Source organism: Protopterus annectens, chromosome 10.part0 (assembly GCF_019279795.1).
Source record: "Protopterus annectens isolate FY-2018-M chromosome 10.part0, PAN1.0, whole genome shotgun sequence".
Lineage (NCBI taxonomy): Eukaryota > Metazoa > Chordata > Ceratodontiformes > Protopteridae > Protopterus > Protopterus annectens.
The window spans coordinates 754,237,990-754,251,266 of NC_056744.1; the positions used below are offsets into that span (position 1 = coordinate 754,237,990).

Here is a 13,277-nt window from a genome sequence, read left to right on the forward strand (position 1 = left end):
CCTGCACATAGTACAATAACTGCCCTTACGACTCTCTTAGCTCATTAACACATATGTGATGAGGAATATTGTGTCTCTAGTAGCCTACATACATTGTTACATTCTAAAGCATTTTCTAGGAAATCAACTTAAAAATATAACACAAAGAAATGCAAATATTTTGTGAACAATATAAGCTTTTAAAATGGTACAAACAGTAATGTTATTGATAACAGTCAGTATAGTTATAGTTTTGACATCAGTGCTATAATATATTATTATGAATACAAAACCAGAATGAACCATTGTATTGAATGTTTCACAAACTATTTGCCATATCTTGGAAACTGTATAACCTAGATGTATTTTGACAACTTTTTTCTTTTGTTGCTGGGCATAAGCTTTCACATGACAGCAAAAAGTTCCTTTCTATGTGCATGCTTACAAATATATTTACAGTAATATAACAAAGTATGTTGATTTGTATAACTAACAATATAAATAACCCTGAATATCTCTCAAGATGTGCAACTGAGTGCAAATATCAATGGCAGTTTTCATCAGCATCATCTAAGGTTTCATGTGATGCCATGCAATAGTTTGTAAGTTACCCAGTTTTACAAATATTAAATGCATATGGAAATATTTCATATTTTCATAATTACTAGAAAATGAAGTATAGTGAACTGTAATTGCACATTGATGATGTACTTTTTTTTTCTCCCACTAGGGTTTTTCACACTATGCTCCTCGATAACATGTAGGTCTCTCAGTTATGAAACTATGAATCTAAATATGGAAATATGAATAAAGAGGGAAAATCAGTCATTAATTTCTCCACAGCAGAAAATCCTTATTTATTTTATTAATTACAGCTTGCATTTTCTAATACTGCCTATTATTAATTTGTGACTCACTTATTTAAGGATGACAGAGCAAAAAAATGTCTGAACACTATAGAGAGCTATGGGTGTTAACTGGAATAATACAAAAAGATGCAATAGGATTGAATGAGTTGGAAATCAACAAAGCCAGAGTAAATCCTAAATTCATGTCGTCCATCCTCTTAGATTTATCAAAAGCATTTGATACAGTCTCCCTCAATAACCTATAGGACAAAATGCCTGCCCTGAGCCTCTCTGTTACCACTGTTAATTGTTTTTCTAGTTACCTGTCAGACCAATATCAGTCAGTTAAACATCTGTCAGAAACTTCCCCATAACTTCATGTACACACCAGTGTTCCTCAAGGCTCCCTTCTTGTTCCTCTTCTTTTTAACATGTCTATTAACTATCTTTTCACATCATCTCAACAAGAATCTCTTATACAGTATGCAGATGATTCCATTCTTATCTGCTCATCCAAAAACCTCACCCATCTTCAAGCTGTCAACCAAGTTGCCTCTAACTCTGTAGAAAGATGGCTCTCAGACAATCAGATCCTGCACACCCCCCCCCCCCACAAAAAAACAAGCTATTATTTTTCCCTAAATCTTATACCTATGAAATGAACTTCAAAATCTCATCTCTGAACAATACTGTCATAGAAGCTGCCTCCCATGCTAAACAATTATGAGTAATAATAGACAACAATCTAAAGTATGACCTCCATATACACAACTGTATTAAAAAAATCATCAGAATATCTAAATGCTCTAAAGATGTAAGAAATTCCTTACCAGTCTCACTAGAAAACCTTTGCCAACACATATATTTTACCTTCTTTATTCTATGACTCCCCTGTCTTGACCAATATACAGTCTACAATAAAATCCAAACTAGAGCAATGTTATAACAAAGTTGCTAGCTCTGCAACAAGTCAGCTATACCGTACTCATCACTGCTCCCCCCTTAAATCCTTAAACTGGCTCAGATGTCCACATCACCTGAGATGCAAGCAACCCCCTCCATTTTCTACTGTTTGTGTCTGAGCAAATCTCTTAATCGAATAGTGCTCCCACATCACCACTGAAAGAGACACTGGGTTTCCTAGTTAATAGATTTAAATAAAAAAAGGTATAATTATTAATTTTCAAAGATGATGAAAAAGAGTTCAGGTTTGGCATCTACCTAACTGATTAGTACTTTGTAATGCTGCTTCTAAGGTGCTTCTGTTTGCACATTCCTCAAAATGAGGCTAATCAGTTCAGTATCTCACTTCCACCTGGTCTCATTGCTCATATTTCACGCTATGGAATGCATGTGCCACTTGCATCTGAAGAACATTACCATGGAGCAGCTGTACCATATGGAGTTTATAACTGCAGGTATGCATTAAACAAGGTAAAGCATAACTGAGTCCCTTCCAAGACTGTTGCTGATTCATGTCATTGTCTAGACAAATTTAAAGCATAAGTATTGTTTCTCTTTGCAGGCAACTGGGCAGCCGTATGAACAATATGCAAAAATGATTTTTATGGAACTGAATGATGCCTGGACAGAATTTGATAGCCAGGGCCAAAAGGCACTCTACTGATGTTCCCAGCAACTCCTCTACATTCCTGTTTATTTATTTTAAGTTTGTGCTCTCTGTGATTTTCTTTCTCCATTTACCACCACTAAACTACAGTTTTATTTGGAATGCCGGTATTCAAAATAACTGTTCAAACATCCTCTCCTAACTTGTTAAAATGCAACTATATTTCAAAAAGAACAACATTCAAGATTGCTTTGTATGTATGTGTTCAGCTTGGATTGTCAAAGGAGAGAGAAAAAGAGCACTCCGGAAGAACCCAACAGAAAGCTTTTTTTCCTAATTAATATTTGAAGAAGGTTTATGCATATCAGTGTACTGTACTCATAGGGCTGCTGTACCTTCAGGAAACTGTAGGTTGATTGATGTCAAAAAGTAATTTGAACACTGCTAAACATTCTGTAAACCATTAAGAATATGCTGAGTTTGCAGTACTGGTACAGTGAAATGTAAGCTACGACATTATTTTTAATATGCAACATAACTGTTTACTTGGTTCATCCTTAATCCACATAAATGGAGTTTATGCTGGATAACCCATACTTTTTTCCTATCTTGCTATGCTTTCACTACATTCAGGGTTAATGAAGTGCATCACCCCCCCCCCCCACGAATTACAGATTTTTATCATTTTATTTTAATAGTCACAGATGATGCAATTTTCAGTCTATCATAAAAAAAACACAGCAAGTAAGTTGTTACATATCAGGTGAAATGTTTTGAATATATTTTAATTTAAGTTTATAATTAGAGAAATGGACAACTAAAACAGTGTGCTTCTATAGATTTAATGCATAGAATTTTGTTTACATGTATATAAGTACATAAGGTTAAACCAGGTCTGAAGACTTCCTCATTTCACAGACGTGTATACAGACACATGCACGCATGCATACACACATGCACATATCATTTGGAGAAATGCAGTTTCGGGGGAAGCAAAAAGAGTGAGTGCTGTTTTCTGAAACTACTTTCGCCTTGCTTTTTTTTTTTTTCAAAGTTGTGACCTCTGAGTTAATATATATAAATCTGGGGGTATGGTTGCTGTCTCTCCATATGGAGGATGCAGGGGGGCTTGTCCCCTGAAAAAAAATTAATTGTAATCTTTGCTGAAGATAGTTTCGTTGAATTGTTTACAGTTTATTCCCATTTGTTGAAACTTCCTTTGGTAAATTGACATGAATCCAGCACATGTACACACACACACACACACACACACACACACACACACACACACACACACACACACACACACACACGCACACAAGAAAAACAAACAAATACTGGAGCAGTAAATTGCACTGCAGTACCCTACTTGTGATGTTTTAGAAATGTTTGAATTCATTGCTGTACTTTCACTGAAGATGCATATAAACGTTACTAATGGCAGCAATATCTGGCTCAATGTAATTTAACAGAATGGGGACGTTATCCTCCAGGTGTACCATACATTATCATACAATATTGCTTAACTGTTAAATATTTTTTGACAAGAGATGTGGTTGTTTGGTACTACAACATTATTAAAGTTTGAATGTCTGAGTACAATTAAGCAATACCATTTTTTTCACAAATCTCACTCTCGTACTGTAAGTTTTTGTGTGACATCCATTGGATCCCCATAGAGAGTAGGAATGTACCCTGCCACAGTCGTTCCTCCATGTGTGTTGCACCAAAGAGCAAATACCTTGGCAACTCATTCCAACCTTCCATTGGGAATCAGCACCTAGTGGGACTTTCCCCTACTCCATTAAAGAAAGCAAGCAGGCATCGGCCAATTATTTTTCCATCACCTTAACCAGTCCTCCAGTCCATGGGCCACTACTCAGCTGAAAAATGAACATGCTGCTTATCCATCAGCAGGTTAGCTTTCTAATATAAATAAAACATGTAAAATGGTGGAAGAAATTATAAGACTGTGAGTTTGTTAGGCACAAATCCACAAATGGGGTGGGTATATCAGGATTTGTCCATGGTTGGTATGGCTGATCATGAGGGTGAAGCCTGAGTCATTAAACAAAGCCAACCGTGAGTAAATCTTGATATATCCACAAACAGGAGTGGATTATTACTGTTATACAATTACATTTGTTAAGAAAGAAATTGCTTACCATTCTTAAAAAAAATATTTATGTAAGGGCACTTCAGTCTTCTTCTGCATTATCTTCCCTAAACTGATGTATTATGCATGTGTATGGGATTATGTTCCCACGCTTCAACAGTAAGTACATCAGTGCAGTACTGGAGAATCAGTGGAGGAAAGAGAATGTCTGTCGCCTTTTATTTTATTAAGAGTTAAAAAAACTGTTTTACAAGAGACAGCACAAAAATATAAGGAAAATCAGGTAGGTTTCTGTTTGCTTAGTTTTGCAGAACATACCTGATTTTTCTTATATGTTGCTCTGTTCCTCACCATATGCCAGTAGAAAGTCTGTCTATTCAATTGTCAGATTGTTTTCTATTAATGTATGGTTGAATTACAATGTATATGTTGGTTGGACTGTCCGTTTTTGAATAGTAATGAGCCTTAATTATATAAATATTAAGTTTAGGTGATGTGCTTTGCCTGACTGAATCCCAATTTGCAGCTGTCTACATAAGCAGTCACTGATCAGAAGAAGGCTATATTTCACAGTCTGTTTTGTTCAAGTAAAATATATGAACTCCTTATTTAAAATATTTTCATTGGCCAAACATTGCCTGAATATGGAGGAACTGTAATACCTCATGTACGGGATGAGATCCCCCAGCTAAATATAACTAAGGCATCCCTTAGGATCGAATAAATGGAGTACTTTCAGTTGTTTGGAATTTTCAGCAAACAAGATATGGAGAGTTCAAACTTTTTTGTGGAAATGTTTTGTGCTTCCAACTGCATTAACATATGACATTTAAATGGTTGGGAAAGGAGTAGTCTGCCCATTATCAAAAACTTACATTTCTGAAATGTGATCTTTTTTGCTTTGATGTTAATTGCTTTGTCTATAAAGTGGTGTTTATGAGAAACTACAGTGTCTGTCTGTTTGTAAGTGTTCTGGTGACACTGTGAGAAAATACAGTGTCTGTAAGTATTCTGGTGACACTGTGAGAAAATAGAGTGTCTGTCCATCTGTTTGTAAGTGTTCTGGTGACACTCTGCATCACGTAACACTATTTCCTCACAGTTCTTAGTTCTCTGATTAAGTTCCTACAGGGGTGCCTTTTCTGCAGTGTTTGCACTTCATTCCTTTATTCATGTGAATTTTTGCTGAATGCTCTGCTTTCTTCCCCATCCACAAAACACATGGTAAAAGGTAAAATTCTAAATTTCCTATTGGAAGGCATATGGTAGGTATATAAATATGTGCCTTGTGAAAGACTGATGTCCTGTCCAGGATTAGTTTCTCTGCCTCATTCCTGTTAAAAGCAACGATAGGCTATGGCTCCTGTGTGCCCCTGTATAGGATAAAGTGAGTACTGCATAGAATAGCATGGGTATTAGTAATGAATGAATGAATGAGTGATCTAAGTCACATAATTCCCAGCAATGTTTCATGAAAAGTTGCTTAATTGTAATAAAAATCTACTTTTTATTGCCTCTAAAAAACACAAGAAAAAGAAACTATACATGCATTAATAAGTTTTAGGGCTGTTCACCAAGACTTGTGGTTTGTCAACAATTACAGTGCAGTCAGTAATTCATCTGGAAATGGCACATGTGAAGCACTTCACTAGGAAAGTTACATGAATTAACTCTGGTCTTCTGGTGAGTACACAATTCATTGCAGCTAATGGCTAGATGATAAATAGCAGGAAACCAATGCTGTCCAGAAAGGTGAGATGAATGCAGAATTAGCATGAACATTCTTATAAACAAAATTACATGCACTACAGTACTGCAGAAGTGGTTTGACTCTACAATAATTCAGTGCAGTTAAGGGAACTGTGCACCAGTGAACACATCTGCAGGTCTTGTGCCAATGCATTAATGCCATGATTTGCTTTTAACAGCTCTTGTATATGCAGCTTCACTTTAACGGTTTTTATGGCAATGTTGTTGAAGTTCATGGTTTCCCTAGGCCTAGCTGAGTGCAGACTGGATATGTACTTTGCACTTGAGTTCCTTTAGCGGACGTTAAATTCATTGATCATTGTTTTCCATAGGAAATCACTGCTGGTGTGGTTTCTAAGTGTGCTTTTACAGTATTTCTTCATTTTAGTATTTCTGTTCTTGGAGTTTGTATAACTGTGGAGTTTGTGGATGTAGCTTCCGGGGGGGGGGGGGGGTGGCAGAGGATACATAGGAGCTTATCCCCTGCAAAAACACTTATTTTATACATTTTTATCCAGCTGAGTTCCCAGCAGGTTGCACGTGGTGAGTTGAGCCCTTACCACATTGAAAGTTGGGACTCGTGTGTGGGTCAAAGTGCACCATTACATATTTATTACTTGGACTATAAGAACATATCAAGACTAACGTACAGTATACCAGTATATGCTGTTATAGTTTTTGCATGTGACTTTGTTTTATGTTACATACACAGTCTATTTTCAGTACAGATCTCCATAAGATAGTCTTGCTTCTGCTTCTAACAGTCAAAATAGCAGTACAAAGCCACTGATTACCATAAGTCATGTGCTATTTCACTAACAGGTTTATCACAGTTTTGGAATATAACTTAAGTTCCGCAGATATTTTAGACAACCATAACAAAATGTCAGCTTTGCTTCAACAAATGGCATTACAGTGAACTTTAGAAGCACACTGCGTTTGCTTGTCAGGTCTAAAAGTATTATTTACTGTAACCTACTTTCATGTGATTTGTAACCTTCATCACGAATATGTACATATTACATGACTCGAACTGACAATAAAAAACTCATCAATATAATTCATAATGTGTTATACAATCATTTTATTTCATGATATATCCTTTGACAGAATGTGTCTGAAGTGTATTATAACCATAAGTTTCTCAGAAAGCAGATTAAAATCATTTAAAATGTAGTTAAAATGTAGAAAATACTGAAGAAAGAATGGTAATAACGCAATAACTGTGTACCTTACCCACTTTACAAATCAAATGCATTTCTCCTAGAAAACCCAAATTATTTTCTTGCTCTTTTTAGGTGAAACCATTGTCCTATGCATTTCTCCTAGAAAACCCAAATTATTTTCTTGCTCTTTTTAGGTGAAACCATTGTCCTATCAACAAATTTTCTGACAGATTGTTGCTGAGAAATATCACCCACTTCTGAGCATTTTCTTTTCATATTTCCTCAAATTATTTATTTCCATACTTAGTCCAAGCTAGCATTTGGATTTATTTTTGTCTGAAGGATTTCCCTCTCTCCGTTTCTTCATCCTATTAATCCCCTTCCTATACCTTTTGTTGATTTTTGATATGTGTGTGTTTATATACATATGGTTACAGGTTATTAGAACAAATGCTCATATGAGTGAACACATATTAACCTGTAAATAAGAGCGAACACTCATATGAGCAATTGTTCTTTTCTATGGAGTTTTTGTCAACCTCATATGGTACAAGATCACAATATAGTGGGGTAAATGAATGTGCCCTTACCCCACTATTGTGAAATCTTGAATTTGATATATAAAATTAGCAGGGTTGTTAGATGGAAGGGTTCTAAAATGATCACTGTTTTTATGTACAGTCATAACAGCATTTGAGGTTTGATAATATAATCATACATATATATGTCCTAGTTTCTTAAACATGTCCCACGTGTTTCAATTGCCTACTATGTAATATTTTGTCAAAACATTATGGTCTTCTTGCATTAGCTTTTCAATATTTTTTATGCAGAGATAACTCTTATTTACGGGGAAGTCTCAACAACCATTTATATAAAATACAGTAAAAAAAAATTGCCACACAATGGCCTGCAGACTCACGCAGTCTATTCATATTCCTATTTTCTTCAGATGTGGAAATTTAATCTTAATCTTGGACTGGATCTATGATGTAGAGGGATGAAGCCCTGACTGCAACCAGGTTGAGCATGGTTTGATTATTAGCCCCAGCAGTGGGGAAGCCAGGCAGAGATATGGAGGAGCAAAGGTGCATGGCTCATTTGCTTCTCACAGAGGGGTACAGAGGCTTGCACTGACTGGAAAACACACTGGATGGTGTCATTTTCATGGTGGAGAGTAGAACAACCTCCACTTATGCTTTGAAGAGAGGGACAGTGCTACTTGGAGAGAACTCATCGTGGAAGTAAGCAGATGTCCTCCACTGTCAACCCACTGCATGAATCCTTTACAATAATTCACCAAGCACATGTGAGAGAAACAAAACAAAACAATATGATATTAAGCTTGATCATCCATTCATCCATTTTTGTCAGGATCATTCCTACTTCTTGAATGGCCATTTAATTTACTATTTTTTAACATGTTCATTTTTTAAGAAAAAGAAGTTGCGACATATAATTATATCTGTTTCTGGGTTATATCAGCATTAGTTAATAGGAAAATAAAAATCTAGAGGAGGGGAAGATGGAAAATGGATTGGAACAATTAGAATACACAGGGGGGAGGGTAAAACAAATAGATATTATACGTAACAAAAACATTATTATTATAATGAACATATTGATAAAGTTGTTCCTAACATGGGCAAAAAGTAGCAAATAATACTTTTATGTGTGTGTGTGAGTGTAGCTTAATGTCATAAAGCTAGTGAATGGATACGAGCATGTCAGTACTCCTATTTAAGCGTAACCTGAATGAATGGATGGGAAAGTGTAAGTTCACTCCAGGTTTGGTAATTTTGTCCCTTATGAATAGGATTAACATCTAAATGTCTGCCCATCTCTGGGGTATTCATTCCTAAAATACAATGTCTCTGGGCAAACCTCTTCACTGTACAGATTTTCACAGAATGTCCAGATTTTTGCCTCATATTTTTGGTACATTTTTCATAAAATTGGGGTTTTCTGGCAAATTAGTAGCAAATCATTAAAGATTAAAATTATAAAATAATGAAAGACATTTGAGTTTCAGACTTCACACCCTTCAGAAAATTCATGCTAATGCAAAACCTGTTATTCTATCAATTTTCTAAGTTTGGAAAAGCAATATTTAAAAAGTATCCCTATTTTTGGACCATTGTCCCACTTTTATTTATAGCTTTGTCCATATTTCTTGCTCTAGAGGTTAAGAGGCATGGCTCTGGGTTATTCGTACCTAAAATATAAGGGCAAAAACTTCTTGGGAATGCATAACTAGGCTTTTAAGGATCATCACAGATCAATAGCCTAGTAACCACTTATAAACCAATGACCCCATGCACTGGTCATCTTAGAACTGAATGTATGACTCAAATCAATATGCATGCCCTCTGCAGAAAATATAATAATAAAAGAAATAATTGCAAATAGTTCATAAAGACCGGTGGTCTATAGTTTGTTTGCTTATCCACTATTGAAAACACTTGTATACTATTCTTTTCCAAAAGTGTTTAAGTACTTCCTGGAAGTAGGTTGGGATTTATAATTAGTAAACATAAAAGGGCGTAACATCAGTACTGTTTCTTTTGTAGTACAAGGGCTGCTTTTGCACAAGCCTGAAATATTTCTGTTCAGCAAAAAATCTAGATGCATCCTCTGTGACTTATCTTTCATAAACCTAAACAAAACATAAACTAGAAAGGCAAAAATGTTTTGTTCACTAAAAATGTATACTTCTTAATGCACTCGTTACTACATTAATTTTTATTATATAAAACATATGCAACAGGAGATGAGTAAGTCAAGGAAACATGGTATTCCTTACGTATTTTTTTATTATATAAAGCATATGAGATAGGAGATGAGTCAGTCAAGGAAACATGGTGTTCCTTATGTAATCTTTTATTATATAAAACATATGAGACAGGAGATGAGTATGTCAAGGAAACATGGTGTTCGTTCCATAATTTTTTATTATATAAAACATGTGAAACATGAGATGAGTATGTCAAGGAAACATGGTGTTCCTTCCACAATTTTATTATATAAAACATGTGAGACAGGAGATGAGTAGGTCAAGGAAACATGGTGTTCCTTCCATAATTTATTATATAAAACATATGAAACAGGAGATGATAAGGGTAAGAACATATGGACTGAGGGAATGAAGAATGACTCCCAGTTAGATGTGCATTCAAGTAAAGCAGCCATGCAGTTCTGTTACCTAAGCACAGAAGCAGCATAAACTATATAAAGAACTGGTTACAACCACTTGAAATAGCATTTCTTAGCAAACCTTTGTCAGGTATTACCCTAAATGTTGTCCCACACTCAGATAATAAGGCATTTCTTGGATTCTGAATAATAAGTCTTTAAAATATATACTACTGTTCAACAGGCTGTTTCTTTCCACCAACAATGGAGAGACCAGGGGATAAACATTGTTCTAGGCCACTGTTATTCCTTTGCAGGCAATCATAATTAAGTGCCCAGAATAAAGGTGTCTGGGCTAGAGCGATCATATTTGTAAAAGGTATTCCAAATCATTCTACAGCGGTGTTCAGATGCAATTTTCCATGTCAGATAGACTGGCAGGACCACTCTGCCTCTTTCTAATAGGGGCTTAGTACAGGACATTGTGCAAAAATATACAGTCTGTCACTTTCTAGATCTATGCGGCATCCAGACCTCTCAACCAATCGGGGACAAATTTCAACAGAATCAGGGACAAGTCACAAAAAAATCAGGGACATTTTTAAAATATTAGTGCTATTAACTTGAAACATTGACAGAATCAGAGCATATGAATTAATACACATTTTCTGAAGTAAAAGAAGTCTATAACTCTTAATTATTGTCATTATTCATTAAGTGTAATTCAACACCTTTCCTCCAAAAGTCACTAGTTTTAGGAGGGATTAAGAGGGACAGAGCTAAAATTTGAGTCAAAATCAGGGACGTCCCTAAAAATCAAGGACAGTTGAGAGGTATGACGGCATCTCCCAGAATCTGTCACTGGTTTGTGGATAACAGCTTTATCAACCATTTAAAAATACAAATGAAGTAAATTTCACACAGATAATCAAATATGTAACATTGAAGTGGTCCTTTATGGAGTCTAAAATAGCAGATCCCTGTCTAAACTAAACAGTTTGCATTCTGCACTTCAACCCACCTTGACCTAGAAATTTTGATGTCTAGGGTATCTGAAGTCTTTAAAAATTAAGTAAAAGTTAGAACTCAAATATTTTTCAAATACTTCTTCATCACTCCCCTGATCCAAATTTCAGTGAGTAGGGTTCATAATGATCACATATTTTCCCATTTGACTATAGTTAATCCAACAATTCACTGATACACTTTCAAAAACCAAATTCTTGGTTTTAAACCACTGACCACCCAAGCTTCTGAAAAAGGTAGCACTTTACCTTGATATAGCACTTGGATCCTAAACTGAATCACTGTCTTAGATCCCTGCAAAGCCCATGTCTGGGATTTACTACCATTAGATGTCTACTGACTTCAGATATCACAGGTGAACCTCATAGCAAAGACCATTTTTTTTCTAATGTTACTTTAGCTACAAATTAGGTAGTTTCATAATGGTATCTCTTACAACTGGCAAGCTATCATTGAATTTTAAATTCATTCCTGAGGTACTGATGACCATTCTAATAAACAACAAAAATAAAACTCTGTGAGTACCTGTATCAGTTTCCCACTTTTCACATAACCACGTGTTGTATTATCTTTCAAATAGCACTGAACCTAAAAGCCAAACATAAGGAAGACATCTGTATATAATAAAGAAGCAAATAAAGTGATATGTCAAAAAACTGAATATCTCATTTAATTCTCACTGAAACATCCATTATGTTTCAAAGAGACCAGAAACAGTGAGACACCATTACCTCCATTTTTAAATTTTCCTACAGTATAGTGAAACATGGTTCTAGTAAATGAATTTGCCAGACTCTACGGTCAGAAACACCTTAAACATTAGCAATTTTCTGAGCAGTATTACAAATCCTACACATAAGACCAAGAAACAGGAACTCCCAGGGAGTGAATGCTCAAAGAACCACACACAGTCCAATAATGATAATCAGCAAAAAACCACAGGTACCGGGGCAACACAAAGCCGATAGGGGCAAAAAACATCCAGTCCATGGTAAAACAATTTATTCAAAAAATACAATAAAGGTAGTAGAGGTAAGCGCTTTCACCCAACAGGGCTTCATCAGACCAAAAACACACATAAAATAAATATTATCTTATACACCCTCCAAAATGGCGTGAATCAAGAATGAATGGCCTTAAAGGGACAGACATGAAATTGAATAGTGAACATCTAAATACCAAAACCTAAACACATGAACAATTGAATAAATATATAATACATACAAAAATGTAAAAAACATAAAAATATATTAAAAATACATATATGCATAAAAAAATCTATGTCTGTACACAGCCCTACCTTTACCTTAGCCCTCTTGACTTCAAAAAAGGTTTAAGAGGTACTTTATTATTAAGTCCAGGGTGCTGATCTGCCCTGAGCCTAATGATCCATTTAGCTTCCTGACTCAGTACGATACCTAGTGTTCCCATCTCTGGGATTGGGGTATATCATTTCAATGACTCTAAACCTGAAGACATGAGTACCATCCATTCCCAAAACATGTTTGGAAAGTATAATATAAATAAAACAAGCGGCTGGTGAATGAAGCTCCACTCAATAAAAAATATGAAATCCAGTAGAAAAAAGAGAGAGCACACAGGGCAATGACAGTTCAGTAATTTATTCCAGTTCAGAAAGCGCTTTCACGTCGTCTCCATGGATGCTTCATCAGACTTTAATGAATGTTTGG

General features: G+C 35.4%; 1 protein-coding gene across 2 annotated transcripts in view; it reads left to right on the forward strand.

The window, feature by feature from the left end:
* The window catches only part of DNAJC6 (DnaJ heat shock protein family (Hsp40) member C6), a 953,450-nt gene extending 946,124 nt beyond the window's left edge, over positions 1–7,326 (forward strand). For both annotated transcript variants that reach the window (XM_044085567.1, XM_044085566.1), the window contains exon 19: positions 2,353–7,326. In XM_044085567.1, coding sequence (XP_043941502.1) covers positions 2,353–2,454 — 102 coding nt within the window. In that variant the 3' untranslated portion in view covers positions 2,455–7,326. The remainder of the gene's footprint in view (positions 1–2,352) is intronic.
* Positions 7,327–13,277: the final 5,951 nt, after the last annotated feature.